At 42.3% G+C, this 17,118-nt stretch overlaps 1 protein-coding gene across 4 annotated transcripts in view; it reads left to right on the top strand.

Moving 5' to 3' along the window:
- GPD2 (glycerol-3-phosphate dehydrogenase 2) overlaps nucleotides 1–17,118 on the top strand; it is a 318,302-nt gene that overhangs the window by 141,701 nt on the left and 159,483 nt on the right. For all 4 annotated transcript variants that reach the window (XM_068245759.1, XM_068245757.1, XM_068245756.1 and 1 more), the window contains exons 8-9: nucleotides 4,153–4,297; nucleotides 5,723–5,916. In XM_068245759.1, coding sequence (XP_068101860.1) covers nucleotides 4,153–4,297; nucleotides 5,723–5,916 — 339 coding nt within the window. The remainder of the gene's footprint in view (nucleotides 1–4,152; nucleotides 4,298–5,722; nucleotides 5,917–17,118) is intronic.

The raw sequence follows: 17,118 nt of genomic DNA, 5'->3' as shown, positions 1-17,118 counted from the left end.
CACATGTAAATCTTGTATTATAGGAGGGCTCATGGGAATATTCACAGCTATGTATGCAGGGAGTCCCTCACCTGTATAGAGAGCATTGTAGAGCAGTCCAGGCCCGTTCTGTATAAGTGGAATGGATTGCTTGAGATTTTTCTGCATGCGTTTTCTGCACACAATGTGCGTTTGTATGCAGGAAAAAAACGTGCATGTGCAGAATTATGCTGCAGAATGTCAATTTTTTCTGCACACGAAAAAATGCATTTAAAGGACAACTGAAGTGAGGTATATGGAGGCTTCCATTTTTATTTCCTTGTAAACAATACCTGTTGCCTGGCAGCCATGCTGATCTATTTATCTGCAGTAGTGTCTGACTGGCACCAGAAACCAGCATGCAGCTAATGCAGTCAGATCTGACAATAATGTCTTATACACCTGATCTGTATATGCTTGTTCAGGGTCTATGGATAAAAGTATTAGAGGCAGAGGATCAGCAAGATAGCCATGCAACTATAATTGCTTAAAAGGAAATAAATATAGCAGCATCCATATACCTCTCAGTTCAGTTATCCTTTAAAGGATACCCAATGTGACATGATGAAATAGATATGTGTATGTACACTGCCTAGCAGCACACAAATAACTATGCTGTGTTCCTTTTTTTTCTTTCTCTGCCTGAAAGCGTTAAATATCAGGTATGTAAGTGGCTGACTCAGTCCTGACTCACACAGAAAGTGACTACAGTGTGACCCTCACTGATAAGGAATTCCAACTATAAAACACTTTCCTATCAGAAAATGGCTTCTGAGAGCAAGAAAGAGGTAAAAAAAAGGGGAATTTCTTATCAGTGAGGGTCACACTATAGTCACTTCCTGTCTGAGTCAGGACTGAGTCAGCCACTTGCATACCTGATATTTAACTCTTTCAGGCAGAGAAAGAAAAAAGTTATACAGCATAGTTATTTGTGTGCTAGGCTCTGTACATACACATGTCTATCTCATTATGTCACATGTCAGTTCGGGTATCCTTTAACCACTTAAGCCCAACTGGACGAGACTTCTCGTCCAGTTGGGCTGCGCGCACTCCCGCGGGTCGCGCGCGCTCCCGCGGGCCCCCCCGTGCGCGCCCCCGCTGCCGCCCGTTAGCCCACCGATCAGTGAAAGGGATTATAAATCCCTTTCGCTGATCGGACCCCCCCGGAGAAAAGCCGACAGCATCTCTTCAGACGCTGCGGCTTTTCTGAGCTCTGGGCTCCTTTCTTCTGCCTGGGAGCGAGATCGATCGCTCCCAGGACTTTTTGATTCTGGCCATCTTGTGGCCAAATAGCAAATTGCACCTAAAAAGAAAAAAAATTACAAATAAACATATAAATATATTTAAAAAAAAACCCTGTTTACCTCCCACACCAAAAAATACCCACATACAAGTTTAAATTAAAAAAAAAAAAAAATTACAATAATAATAAAAAAAAAAAAAAACATAAATAGTTACCTAAGGGTCTGAACTTTTTAAATATGCATGTCAAAGGAGTATATCAATATGATTTAATAAATTATGGGCTTCTAAACAGTGATGGACGCAAAACGGAAAAAATGCACCTTTATTTCCAAATAAAATATTGTCGCCATACATTGTGATAGGGACATAATTTTAACGGTGAAATACCCGGGGCATATGGGCAAATACAATACGTGAGTTTTAATTATGGAGGCATGTATTATTTTAAAACTATAATGGCTGAAAACTGAGAAATAATGAATTTTTTCCATTTTTTTCTTATTCTTCCTGTTAAAATGCATTTACAGTAAAGTGACTCTTAGCAAAATATACCACCCACAGAAAGCCTAATTGGTGGCGGAAAAAACAAGATATAGATCAATTAATTGTGATGAGTAGTGATAAAGTTATTGGCAAATGAATGGGGGGTGAAAGTTGCCCGGATGTAAAAAAATTTCAACCCTTCGGGCTTAAGTGGTTAAGTGTGAACTAGTCCATTGATGAACGCGAGTTCTCAGTTTAAATGTGCTTTTCTGTGTAGAAAACAGACAAAAGTGACCCCTGCCTTAATGGAACATCAGAAGGTACCAGTTTAGTGTGTGTGTGTGTGTGTGTGTGTGTGTGTGTGTGTGTGTGTGTGTGTGTGTGTGTGTGTGTGTGTGTGTGTGTGTGTGTGTGTGTGTGTGTGTGTGTGTGTGTGTGTGCAAATAATACTCACTTGATGCAGGATTATGCCAATTTTTTGTTGTTTACAAATAAACCAATTGCATCATGCCAAAGTGGAATTCGATTCATTTATTTTAAAGAGAACATCTGCATAGAAAATATGTATTATCCTTCATCAACTCGGAACTCTTTGCATATTAAACACACACATAGAAAAAAACACACACTTTTTTTTCCAGATTGTTCTGGATTTTATTTTCGGTGGGAAAAAAAAGTGAAAATCGCTTGCTGTGTTATTGCACAAGCTCTAGTTCACAAACTTTTGATCTCCCTAAAGGTGGCCACACGATACAATAAAATGATCTGATTTTACATTAATTCGATAAAAACGATCATATCTCTCGAAAAAATTGAAAGCTTTTTTTTTCATTTGACTGAGAAATCCGATCGGATTTCCCATTTTTTTTCGATTTAAATCGATCCGGAATGCTAGATATTCCTCTTCAATTTCTACTAAAGATTGTATGGTGTGTGTTGGATTGTTAATTTATTAATATACACACCCTAGCAATTTTCTCTGAGTTTCCAATCATTTTTATCATAATTGGGGAAAAAATGTAACATAGCTGTGTGGTACATTGGTCATATTTTTGAAATGTTACAATCAGTCAGAAAAATTGATTGCAATTCTTAAATTGAACAGATATTTAAAAAATTGTATGGTACGTGGCTACCTTGACAGTGATCTGATAAGACCCCAGAGAGAGTGAAGTGAGTCAACCACTTATTAAGAGATAAAAAAGGCATCTTGAACACTTGCTTCACAGATGCACATGTGCACCACTAGACTACCTCTGAAAAATGTATGAAGGGAAGGGGGGCCACTAGACCCCCAGGGAAAGCTTCTCTAGACCCCAGTGCATTCTTTAACAAAAAGAGGGGAGTATTTCAATGAAAGTACTGTTTTTCCACCTACTGTAACCCCTCCCGCTTTTAAAACCACACCCGCTGCATAATAAAGCAACTAATTGCCTATTCTGTAAACGGTTTTTCCTTTTCATTTACCTTTAGGCCCATTTCACACTAGCGTGTTTTCGTTGTTACCTTTTGTTACCGCAGGGTAACGCAAAAGCAATAAAAGTCTATGGGACCTTTTATACCTGGCGCAAGGCCAACTGCTGGCCACGCGTGTGCTCCCGCGCGTTCCCGTTCTCTGGACCATTACAGTACTACTGCACAGGCGCAGAATGTTCCCAGCGACGGGAGCGCACACAGCCGGCTGCACTGACTGGCCCTGACTGAACGACTTACTGGGGCTAGGCGGCAGCTGAGGACAATGAAAAAGCAATCAGGCCTGATGGGGCTGGAGGAAGCCCCAATTGTTTTTTTCTTTTTATGGCCCCATCTCAGGTACACTATAAATAGCATGCAAGCATAATTAGGAGACAGGAACTGCAGCATGCCCCCTGCAGGTGGCTAATGGACTTCCAAATAGTGCAATATTGAGACATTGCTAGCAACAGGTGAAACTGGCTACTTATAGTATCATAACTCATCCTTTTGACTGTGTGGAGGACAGGCACATACCCATGTCTGGTCTTGGATTCAGGTAAGAGGGCCGCAGCCATAGAGTTTAACCACACTGGCGGTATGATTATTTCTGAATTATAGGGTCTAAAAGCCCTGTAATTTTTCCACATGCTTTTAGACTCTAAAAGCAGGAAACAATCATTTCACAGTGACCTCTGCGGCAGCCCCTGCACAGACTTACCTTCCCTGTATCCAGTGCTGCCATTCTCCCTCCCTCCGCTGTTTCCCATGACGACAAATGGTGATCTCACCCGCAGGCACCCACTATCGGTATCACCATGCACCCTTTTTAACAGGCGCCTTTTTTGAATGTACGCATTCAGCTTATGTTCATGCTGCTGCTTGAAAATAAAAATGTGATGTTATAATTTGAGCCATGTAAACTGCAGTCTAAATACAACTTATCTGTCACAGGGGAAGAGTTTGATGTCCGAGCCAAATGTGTGATCAATGCAACCGGACCTTTCACAGATTCTGTGCGCAAAATGGATAACCAGGAGATCCACAACATTTGCCAGCCCAGTGCTGGTGTGCACATTGTCATGCCCGGATACTACAGGTAAATGTAACATCAAGCATGTCGACTCCCCGAGCTCTGAAGACACCTCCAGCTAATAGCTTGTTGCTTTCAAACAACATTAAATAAAGTATCTAAATTACCTCTTAAAGCAGTGATCTGCAAACTTGGCTCTCCAGCTGTTAAGGAAGTACAAGTCCCACAATGCATTTGCCTTTATGAATCATGACTGTGGCTGTCAGACTCCCGCAATGCATTGTGGGACTTGCAGTTCCTTAACAGCTGGAAAGCCAAGTTTGCAGATCACTGTCTTAAAGGAACACTATCATTCAAAGTGTGTTTTTTTATTTTTTAATTGGAATGGGGGTAGTTTGTGCAGCGCTCCTAACTGCTGCTATATACATTTCACTGATAATCTCTTAGTTTACTGTATCAAATTCCTTTCACATTACACTGATGGGACAGGGTGACAAACCAGTGAATCATGAGAAAGGGGGGGGGGGGGGACCCTCTACCAGCATCTGTTAACCCTGTATGTGAGACCGGTCTCACTACCATGTTTCCCCTAAAATAAACCGCTGTCCTATATTAACCTCCTTAGCGGTAACCCCGTGTGTGACACGGGGTAAGCCGCCGGGGGGTGCCGCTCAGGCCCTGCTGGGCCGATTTATATAATTTTTTTTTTTGCTGGACGCAGCTAGCACTTTTCTAGCTGCGCCAGCACACTGATCGCCGCCGGCCCGCGCCCGATCGCCGCTATCCGTTGCGGTGCGCGCCCCCCCAGACCCCGTGCGCAGCCTGGCCAATTAGTGCCAGGCAGCGCCGAGGGGTGGATCGGGACTCCCAATGACGTCCCGACGTCTGTGACGTCATCCCGCCCCGTCGCCATGGCTTCTTTGAACGGGATTTCCTGATCGGAGATCGCCGAAGGCGATCGAAGCGGGCGGGGGGGGGGGATGCCGCTGAGCAGCGGCTATCATGTAGCAAGCCCTGGGCTCGCTACATGATTTAAAAAAAATAATAAATAAAAAAAACTGCTGCGCTGCCCTCTGGCGGAATTTTTCATACCGCCAGGGGGGTTAATTTTACCCCCAAATTATGTGCTAGATCTTATTTTCGGGAAGGGCATATCATTTTGGTCCATAGTGGCAACCCCCAGCCCAGTAAAACCCTACCCTCCCTCCTTGATGAGTTGCCTTGTAGTGATACTCGTATGTGCCCTCCAGGGGACCTGGTCCACAATGGCAGCCCCCAGCCCAGCCCTTCCCTCCCTTTAAACTTAAATTACCTGGCCTCAAAGACTTTAACTTCACTGCATGATCTCATATCTTGTACTTTGCTCCAGGTTGTCAGTCATCCTGTGTATTTTATCTATTGTACAACGCTAAGTAATATGTTGGCACTTATACAAATACAATAAATTATACTCGCTGGTGTCTGATAATGAGCATGAGCATTGTCTTTCAGCCCTGATAACATGGGACTTCTGGATCCGGCCACCAGTGATGGAAGGGTGATCTTCTTCCTACCATGGGAGAAGATGACTATTGCTGGCACCACCGATACTCCAACAGAGGTCACCCACCATCCCATCCCCACTGAGGAGGACATTAACTTCATACTGACTGAAGTGCGCAACTACCTGAGCACTGATGTGGAAGGTAAATGTAGCTGAAATATAGTGCTGTAACTGCTGATGAACTCTAATTAATGGTAGCCTTGCATTGTTCGATCTTCTACCAGGTTCACTGTTATGGTGGCCATATATGGTACAATTTTTTTCATCCAATCTTACCATTTCTATGTAATATAAGGGAACTGCCTAAATTATCCTTTCAATATATTCACTTAATTTACCCTTACACTACATAGAAATGGTAAGATTGGATGAAAAAATTGTACCATGTATGGCCACCTTAGAAAGATCCCTCTTGATTGAATCTAATCAGAGAGGGATCAATTGACTGCCCATACACTGCACACCAATTTCCAACAGATTTCAGTACGAAATTCATTGGGAATTTTCCTGCTGCTGCCCCCTCCCTCAAATGTATATTGCATGAGGAAAATTAAACTGCGCTCCGCTGGACCAGCACCTTGACACAACAGGGGATCGCAGCAATGAACAGGTCACTTCACCTTTAACACTTATTTATCTTTCCAAAATCACCGCGTGATGTCACTACATGCACCATTGTCACTTAGCACAGGCGCTCGCAGTCATGCTGGAAGAGGCCAGGATTGGCGCCGGCCCTTCACCACTAGGTCCCCAGTTCGAATCTGAGCCAGGACACCATCTGCAACGGAGTTGTATAGTTTTTTGCAAATGTATTCGGCCCCCTTGACGATTTCCATATTTGTCACATTACTGCCACAAACATGAATCAATTTTATTGGAATTCCACGTGAAAGACCAATACAAAGTGGTGTACACGTGAGAAGTGGAACGAAATTCGTACGATTCCAAACATTTAAAATAAACAAAAAACTGCAAAGTGGGGTGAGCGTAATTATTCAGCCCCCTGAGTCAATACTTTGTAGAACCACCTTTTGCTGCAATTACAGCTGCCAGTCTTTTAGGGTATGTCTCTACCAGCTTTGCACATCTAGAGACTGAAATCCTTGCCCATTCTTCTTTGCAAATCAGCTCCAGCTCAGTCAGATTAGATGGACAGCGTTTGTGAACAGCAGTTTTCAGATCTTGCCACAGATTCTCGATTGGATTTAGATCTGGACTTTGACTGACTGGGCCATTCTAACACATGGATATGTTTTGTTTTAAACCATTCCATTGTTGCCCTGGCTTTATGTTTAGGGCCGTTGTCCTGCTGGAAGGTGAACCTCCGCCCCAGTCTCAAGTCTTTTGCAGTCTCCAAGAGGTTTTCTTCCAAGAATACCCTGTATTTGGCTCCATCCATCTTCCCATCAACTCTGACCAGCTTCCCTGTCCCTGCTGAAGAGAAGCACCCCCAGAGCATGATGCTGCCACCACCATATTTGACAGTGGGGATGGTGTGTTCAGAGTGATGTGCAGTGTTAGTTTTCTGCCACACATAGCGTTTTGCATTTTGGCCAAAAAGTTCCATTTTGGTCTCATCTGACCAGAGCACCTTCTTCCACACGGTTGCTGTGTCCCCCACATGGCTTGTGGCAAACTGCGAATGCGACTTCTTATGCTTTTCTGTTAACAATGCCTTTCTTCTTGCCACTCTTCCATAAAGGCCAACTTTGTGCAGTGTACGACTAATAGTTGTCCTATGGACAGAGTCCCCCACCTGAGCTGTAGATCTCTGCAGCTCGTCCAGAGTCACCATGGGCCTCTTGACTGCATTTCTGATCAGCGCTCTCCTTGTTAGGCCTGTGAGTGTAGGTGGATGGCCTTGTCTTGGTAGGTTTACAGTTGTGCCATACTCCTTCCATTTCTGAATGATCACTTGAACAGTGCTCCGTGGGATGTTCAAGGCTTTGGAAATCTTTTTGTAGCCTAATGGTGGCCATACATGGTGCAATAAAAACGTTCGATTATCCCGTTTATTTGATTTAAATGATCGAATCGAATGAAAGTTGAAAATATTTATTTTTTTCGATCAAGAAATTCGAATGATTATCCCGTTTTTTCTAGAAGAATCTGATCGGAAAAATCTTTATATTCGATCTAACGGAATAATCGAACTAAATTATCTAATCGAAAAAAAATTAAAAATTGTACCATGTATGGCCACCTTAAAGAGAATCTGTATTGTTAAAATCGCACAAAAGTAAACATACCAGTGCGTTAGGGGACATCTCCTATTCCCCTCTGTCACAATTTCGCCGCTCCCCGCCACATTAAAAGTGGTTAGAAACAGCTTTAAAAAGTTTGTTTATAAACAAACAAAATGGCCACCAAAACAGGAAGTAGGTTGATGTACAGTATGTCCACACATAGAAAATACATCCATACACAAGCAAGCTGTATACAGCCTTCCTTTTGAATCTCAAGAGATCATTTGTGTGTTTCTTTCCCCCCTGAGGGGGGAGTGCATAGCAGAAGCACAACACTGAAGAACTTGGCAGCCTTGCAGACACAGGCTGACAAGTCTGACAAGGGAAAGATACATTGATTTATTACAGAGACTGTGATAGTACAAAGTGCTGCAGTAAGCCAGAACACATTAGAATAGCTTTTGGAACTTGTAGGATGATAAAAAACAGGATGCAATTTTTGTTACGGAGTCTCTTTAAGCCTGCTTTAAATTTCTCAATAACTTGATCCCTGACCTGTCTGGTGGCCGTCACAGAGCAGCTGTATTTGTACTGACATTAGATTATGCACAGGTGCAATCTATTTAGTCATTAGCACTCATCAGGCAATGTCTATGGGCAACTGACTGCACTCAGACCAAAGGGGCTGAATAATTACGCACACCCCACTTTGCAGTTATTTCTTTGTAAAAAATGTTTGGAATCATGTATGATTTTCGTTCCACTTCTCACGTGTGCACCACTTTGTATTGATCTTTCATGTGGAATTCCAATAAAATTGATTCATGTTTGTGGCAGTAATGTGACAATACGTGGAAAACTTCAAGGGGGCCGAATACTTTTGCAAACCACTGTATGTTATCCCAGCATCTGTGTGGGTTTCCCCTGGGCACTCAGTTTTCCTCCCACATCCCAAAAAACATACAGATACATTGACTTCCCTCAGAATTGGCCTTATGACAGAGACTAATGACACTGATAGGGATAGGATTATGAGGGACAGTTAATGACATGACCGTGTACCATGTAAAGCGCTGAAGAATATGTCAGCTCTATATAAATACTAAATGAATATATTTAAAAAAAAACTAAACTAAAGGTCCATACCCATGGCAAGATTTCATCTGTCAAAATGACAGATGAATGATCATTCCAACCAACATCATATAACTATCCTTTTCTTTTGTCAAGTGATGAACAGCAGTTACACACGACTGATGTACAACAATGCTCATGAAAGACCATCATGATGGATTAAATCTGATCAATTTGTTCAACGTCCTGCATCTATGGCTAAAAGTAGAGGCAGAGGATCAGCAGGACAGCCAGGCAACTGGTAATTGCTTAAAATGAAATATATGGCAGCCTCCATATATATTTCTCACTACAGTTGTCCTTTAAAGCAGACCTGAACTCAAAATTTCCTCTCTGCTCTTCAAAAAAAATAGGCAACCGCATAATGATCTTTAAAGTAAAACATTTCTTACAGCTGATACAAATCCTGCAATACATCTGCAGTGTGTCTACTAACTGCTTTCATGGAAGAAGACCTCAATTCACTAAGCTTATCTCCTGTCTTTAATAACTCTTCTAGAGTTGTTACCATGGTGATGAGGCATGTCCTATTCAGGAAACATTTTACCTCAGGCAAGCCTAAAGTTAACTCTTCTGTCTTTAAATTAACTCTCCAATCCTTAAAATAACTCCAGAGTTAAAGACAGGCTGTTAACTGCGTGTGAAAATAACTACAGAGGAGGTAAATTAACTACAGAGAAGGTAAATTAACTACAGGAGAGGTAACTTAAGGAATGAAGAGGTAAGATAACTCTCTCACTGTGTGGAGGTAAGTTTTCTCTTGCCTTATTATCTCTAGCATGATCTTAGTGAATTGAGGCCATTGTGTTTACCAATTAGATGCTCTACTGAGGCAGCCAGCTGAGAGATCAAATGGCACTTCGTGATTAGTCACAGATGAGGGGGAATTAGACTGGATACACTCTCTAAATACACACGGTGCATTTCTCTCTGTTTTTCTTCTGTCCTGTGCAAGAGTTCAAGTACACTTTAAGAGTCTTTTTTTGCAGATCCAGCTCTTGATAGATGCACTGCTCATGTGCTTTTAGGTTTTTTTCTACCTCAAGAGAACCTGTCATAAACTAAAAAAAAGACAAAGACAAACACTTATATTGCGCTTTTCTCCTGGTGGACTCAAAGCGCCAGCGCTGCATCCACTAGGACGCGTTCCATAGGCAGTTGCGGTGTTAAGGAGACTTGCCTAAGGTCTCCTACTGAATATGTGCTGGCTTACTGAACAGGCAGAGCCGAGATTCGAACCCTGGTCTCCTGTGTCAGAGGCAGAGCTTTTAACCATTACACTATCCAACCCCATATCGTCTCTAAAATATATATGGTTTATGAGGTGAAGTATTTGTCTGGGGTTCAACTTGATGCATCTAATGTTCTGAGGAATACACAATACTGTACATAAAACCATAACCTTTCTTGTATCGGATCTCAGTCATAGATCTGTCAGCGATTCCCATGATTAGGGGGACGAGTTTTCTAACCTGCCCCACATTATCCACCCTTTACTAATGCAGGGAGCGGCCTCAGTTAATGTATATCTCATCGGAGGAATTGCTGGACGTGATGAGTGCAATTATTCAATAGGTTCCCGAAATTGTCAGCAATTTGTCATTTGATCTGGATCCTTTAAGGTGACAGCCATCTTTTATTGTTTCTATTTCCGTGCAAAGTAGCGGCCTCCCGTTGTGCTGTGCGCACCCCTGCGGTGGAACGCTTCACGCGGATAGCGATGAGCCGTCACATAGACAATTACACAACTACATCACTCACTCACCACGTGTCTTCATTTAGTTGATTTTATCACTGAGGTGGGAGAACTGATGAGTTATAACTAAAAGCTTCAGTTTCTATTTTGAGTCTTATTTATATTATTATTATTGATTTACAGTATATAGTGCCATGATCTTCTGTGGCGCTGTACAGAGTAAGAAACAAACATGGGTAGATAAAAATACAGATGTTGGTACAGGATACAGATTTAGCAGACAACATAGATGTCACACACAGTGACTAATACATTGTGACTAATAAAATGTACAGCAACCTGCAAGACACAAAAGGGACGGACTCCTTTCAAGCTTACAATCTAAAGGAAACAAGAGGCAGGGCAATATGCAAGGTATGTATCCAGACCAGAGGCAATGAGTTTTTAAGTTGCACAGGTGGTCCTCTTATTTAAAGTGAACCAGAGACTAAGCACCCTCATGTATTTTACCATATATTTCAGTGGGGACATTAGGGAAAACACCTACCCTGCTCTCTGTTTCATTCTTCACTGCTCAGCCTGCCTGTTATCAGCCCTGATATAATCCCCCACTGAGCATTCAGTCTGGCTTTGCTCAGGAATCATTATAACTGAGTCTGTCTTCTTTGAGGTCTTTTCAAGCCCAAGCCTGCCCCCTTGTGGCTCTGCTATAATGATTCCTGAGCAAAGCTAGACTGAATGCTCAGTCTGGGATTTTATCAGGGCTGGTAACAAGCAGGCTGGGCAGGGTAGTTTTTTTCTCTAATTCCCACTGATATATATTGTAAAATACATGAGGGTGCTTCGTCTCTGGTTCACTTTAAAAGGAACCCGAGGTGTGATGCCTATGGAAGCTGCCATATTTATTTCCTTTTAAACAATACCAGTTGCCTGGCTGCCCCGCTGCTGTTTCTGGTCAGTAGGGTCTAAATCACACACCTGAAACAAGCATGCAGCTAATCTTATTAGATTTGACATCTCTAAACTGCATGCTTATTTGCGGTGTATGGCTTAAAATTAACCCTGAGACGAAGTTCAGGTCCAAAGTCAGACTTTTTCCTGAAGAGAGGGAAACGTCAGGATCCTATACAGGTTTTCCACGGTGGTCTGCGTCCTCCCGTTGCTAAGGGTGGCCACCATCCACATCCATGCTGCGCCCCTCGAAAATTAGCGACTAGGCATCTTTGGGGGTCTTTTTTAAGTATATAATTGGGTACTAGAGCTTCGGCTCAAGTACACTTTAAAGCATTAGAGGCAGAGGCTCAGCAGGACAGCCAGGCAATGTGCATTATTTAACAGGAAATAAACATGTCAGCCTCCATATCTCTCTCACCTCTTGGGATATGAAGGCTGCCATATTTTTCTCCTTTTTAAATACCAGTTGCCTGGCTGTCCTGCTGATTCTCTGCCTCTAATACTTTTAGCCATAGAACCTGAACAGTCATGCAGATCATGTTTAGGATAAGGACCAGAGGCGCCAAAAAGAGTAAAAACAATACTATGTTTAAAAACTTGGGGGGAAACGTATTCACCACCCTTTCAACAGACCAAAAGCCAATGGAAACCACAATGTTTGGTCAAAAAATTCATCAATTTATTGGTACTCCCAGGTGCTACGCGTTTCACGGGATTATCCCGCTTCCTCAGGCAATCAAACAGGAGTACAAGCGATTGGGGGTCTGGAACGAACTAGAGCGCCTCAGTGAGCTTTTGGCTTTTGGTCTGTTCAAAGGGTGGTGAATACGTTTCCCCCCAAGTTTTTAAACATAGTATTGTTTTTACTCTTTTTGGCGCCTCTGGTCCTTATCCTAAACAGAATGCAGTCCACCTGTGGTGGCAAGGATCTTTCCTAATTTCTTCTACAGAGAGCGACATCTTACACCTGAGTGGGGTCAGGTTCTAATTCTCCCCACCCGCATATGGAGTGGTTGCCTAGGGGCAACCCATGTTTGTGAGTATAAATCTATTTCGATTAATTGTGTCTCTATTGCTTTGAAATACCACACCATTTGGGCTCTCGGTCTTTTGTTTTTTGTCTCTTAAGTGCAGTCATGCAGATCAGATGTTTCTGACAAAAATCTGACAAGGTTAGCTGCATGCTTGTTTCAGGTGTGTGAATCAGACATATTGAAGCCAAAGAGCTCAGCTGGACTGCCAAGCAACTGGTATTGTTTAACAGGAAATTAATATAGCAGCCTCCATACACCTCTCACTTTAGGTTCCATTCAGAAACAGGTTTTGATCCCAGGAGGTTGTTTGTAACAGGAGTAAGTCAAGCCATGTATTTTACATACTGATACATGTGTTTTTTTACTTTTTCAATGTGCTTTAAATTGTGTTTCTTAGTGTTAACGTAAAGTTATGCTAAGACAAGAATAGTCTGTATAAATGCACTGGGTACTTTATTAAGAAATGTGTATTTTTGCTTACAGTAGGAGGTTAAGGGCTCCACCTCTGACACAGAAGGCCTCGGTTCAAATTTTGGCTCTAGTTCAGTAAGCCAGCACCTAATCAGCAAGGAGTCCTTGGGCAAGACACCCTGACACTGCTACTGCCTATAGAGCGCGCCCTAGTGGCTGCAGCTCAAGTGCTTTGAGTCCACCAGGAGAAAAGTGCAATATAAATGTTATTTGTCTTGTCTTGAAGAGGAAGTGAGTGTCTGTCTGTGGGTAAACAGTGGGGGTGGTGTAACACTCTAGAGGGGTGGACAGTGAAGATGGTATAAGACCCTGGGGTGATGTACCCGGGAGTGGGTGGAGGGGAGGGTGTTGGGGTGGCTGAACAGTAGGTGTGGTTTAACCCTCTAGGGATGTGGACAGTGGGGGTAGTGTGAATCAGTGACATCATAGGCCTCCCCCCCCCCCCAAAAAAAAAAAGTCTACAATGGAATTGGTTTTAAAAAGTTGTACCGGATAGATCATAGATGAAAACAAGCCACTGTGTACCTACATAGAGCAGGAACCTACATGGGTTTGTGTTGTAAGCTTGCATGAGTGCTCCATCTGCTGGCAGCATATGGTGTATATATAACACATTCTGTGGTAACAGTTCATATTTATCTGTTTAAGTGTATGTGTACTGTGTATATAAACACACACTTTTAGTGCTGTGTATGATAAGCACACAATTCTCTTTAATGACAGATTATATCAGCAGTTTATGTAGTATGGTCTACATAGGAGGAAATCAGCAAAAATGCGGGTTTGTTTTGAAGATACGAAGTGTTAGGACAGTTCCGCTTGTCATGTGAGAAATGCTGGTGGAGGAGGCGTGAGGATCTGTGCAGGGCTAAGGCTACAGGAAGCATTTCCTGGTTTCCTTACAGGTTTTGCATAGTGTTTGCATTCAACCCTTTTTCTGGACTGCTGGGTATCCTTTTTCCTCACTCAGCAGATATTTGTGAAAGATTAGCTGATACTATCGTGGATTGTTGTCACAGTTCTGTCACGTCACTTGTACTCTTCCTCATGCTTACACGCTTCTCTATCTAAGAATGTGGACACCATTCCTTCTGTCACGTTTCACTTTGTTCTTTTTCCGTTGACCGACCTTGACGAATTGAGATAATGCATCTCAACTTGGCGGCTGAACGAGCATCCAATTCGATAATTGCTATCTAATCGGATGAAAATTGGTACTCCCAAGAGCATGCCCGATCGACAATGCAACCATTGTTGAACGGGTACACTGCTAAGTCTAACTGCCAAAATAGTAAGATACCAGCCAGCCTCCCTAATGGCAATTAGACTAAAGGTGGCCACTAACGGTCAAATTTCTAGCGAAAAATCTTTAGAGCGATCAGAAATTCTGATCGGATTGGTTGACAATAATCTCAGTTGATGGGCACAATCCATTATGAACGATTATAAAAAAATCGTCTGACTGGATTTTTGTCAAACCAAAATTTGGATTTTGTTGATTGGCTGTGATAGATAGGAAGCAACGATTGGTTCGTTGATGGTGTAGTGAACGATTTTTCTTCTGATCAGAATTTCTGATCGCTCTAATAATTTTTCGCTAGAAATTGGACCATTAGTGGCCACCTTTAGCAACCGCCGTTCAGGAAATACTTTTGAAAACGAGGAAAACATTGAGAATCCCCCATGAGGAGAGGGACCAGCCCAAAACCTGTCGGTTCTGTCAGATTTTAACTGCTTCTTTTTTTCGCTGGAATGGTCCTTAAAGAGGAGCTGTTAGGTATAAGGTCTCAGAGAAAAAAAAACACATGTATCAGTAGCTAAAGATTGGCTGTACTTACATTACATATGCATTTCACTGTCCACGCTTGGATTTCACAGAATTTTTATATAGTATTTGCAGAGAATGATGCTCCTTGACAGCTCATGGCAGGTTCCATGTTTGTCTGTCTCCTATGAAGCCAAATGTGTCGTCATGTCCTCCCTGCTTCCTGATGATTAGACTCAGAAAAAAGACAACACTACTGTGCAGTGAATATTAATTAGCCGTGTGGCTAGGAACAATAGCGGACTCATGCAGTATACTCTGCCCAGAGATTTTTCAGTGCTGTGAGCTGGACTGCGTTACAAGCTGTTGTAACATGAGCCTGTAACTTCTCACTAGCAGCAGAGGGGAGGACCCAAGGTGGGAAGAAGCAGCCTCAGAATGCTTTGCAGTATGGTATGCGGCTTCTCGGCCTCTTAAGAGCTTGGGAATAAAGAGCCTTGCTGTTCAGCACACATCAAAAGTAAGAGAGATTATTGCCTTTTTGGCTTCCTTCTAAACTGTTTAACACAGGAGAATAGAGGTTTAAATTAGCTTTTGCAGCCTGACAGTTACTCTTTAAAAGTGTTAGAGCACTTAGAGGACCTGTGCTGCTTTGAGCAATATTAAAGTGAAATGCTCATAAATTGACCTCTAATGATTTCTGCAATCATCGGTTTACTACAATAATAAGGTGCTCTTTTGTTCACCACAAATACCATCCAAAGCAGAGTCAATACTGTTGGTATCAAGGTGCATTTTCTATCTTATGATGTGCCCCTGCTCCCTGACTCAGTAGGCGTTGTTTTACCATGTAAAGCTGTAGCTTTTGGACCTCTAGAACAGCAGGTTGGGAGATGAGTAGCATGATTTGTAAAATGTAAGTGTAAATCTGTATGGTCTCAGTTTTTCTATACGAGGGCTGGTGGTAGATTGCTTTTCAGACAACAGTTTATCAATGCCAGTGCAGATCTTCTCATAAATCATAAATTCTAAAACCAGTCACCACCAAATTTTGGAGTGTGATACCTATGGGGTTGTGAGCAACTTTAAAAATAACGTGACTAAAACCGAAGGTCTACATTTCTCTCTAAGAGTTAAGCTCTCTGCCTCCAACAGTCCGACAGTCCCCCAACATCCTCCCTCCCCCCCCCCCCCCCCCCCCCCTCAGCAAGGCAGGCTGCTTCTTACCTGTCGGCCTACCTTAAGCTTCATGTTGCTGGCTGAACCGTAGCTTGAAGCTTGGGTGGATTGCCTGGAGGCAACTCCATCTGCCTATCCCACAGTTTGCTATGGTTTACCTACCGACACAACTGTATATATAATTTCTTTAGAAAACTTGTTAGGAGGCGAGACATTGATACATGCAAGCTAATTTATGTTATGTTATGTTTTGGTTTCTTTTTTTTTTATTTACTTTTTCTTCTTTTTTTATTATACCTTATCCTGTTATTGTGGGAACATTGAAGGTCCAACTAGGCCTTGTCATTTTTGCTTTATTTTTGTTTGTTTTACTATTTTGGTAATGGCCATTGTATGGTGACATCAGGTGTCAGGAAGGGATGGGTAGAAGGCTTACGATGCCCCTACCATCATATTATAACCAAGTTAGGGCGGACCACTTTCCATGCTTTATGGGCTCCGGTATCTAAATGTCACAACTGAGTTTTGATATGTTCCATGTTATGATTGGATCTCGGTTATCATTGACTGGTTCATGTGCTTGTTTTGATTGTATTTTGAACATTTGTCTTCAATAAAAATATTTAACAAAATGGTCACAAGAATCAGGACTTCTGCACTGGTAAGATGTGTGCTTGTGTTGATAAGGAATATAGTAGCATGGTTTGTTTTGAGGGACTGATGCCATTACAACATTTGAGGGCCCCTCTAGATAGGTATAAGGAGAAGGGGTTCGAAGGTGAGACCCCATACATATGTCGGTTAAAGGTGACAGGAGGGAAGGAAATATGAAAATTGTTTGAGTGGGCTTAGAGTGGTCCTCAGTATCCAAGAGTTTGGATTTTCAGTCAGAGGAAATTTAATCAGGAGGAAATTCTGAGTACTG

This window comes from Hyperolius riggenbachi, chromosome 7 (assembly GCF_040937935.1).
Source record: "Hyperolius riggenbachi isolate aHypRig1 chromosome 7, aHypRig1.pri, whole genome shotgun sequence".
NCBI classification, from domain to species: Eukaryota; Metazoa; Chordata; class Amphibia; order Anura; family Hyperoliidae; genus Hyperolius; species Hyperolius riggenbachi.
This window is presented reverse-complemented; position numbering and strand designations above follow the sequence as displayed.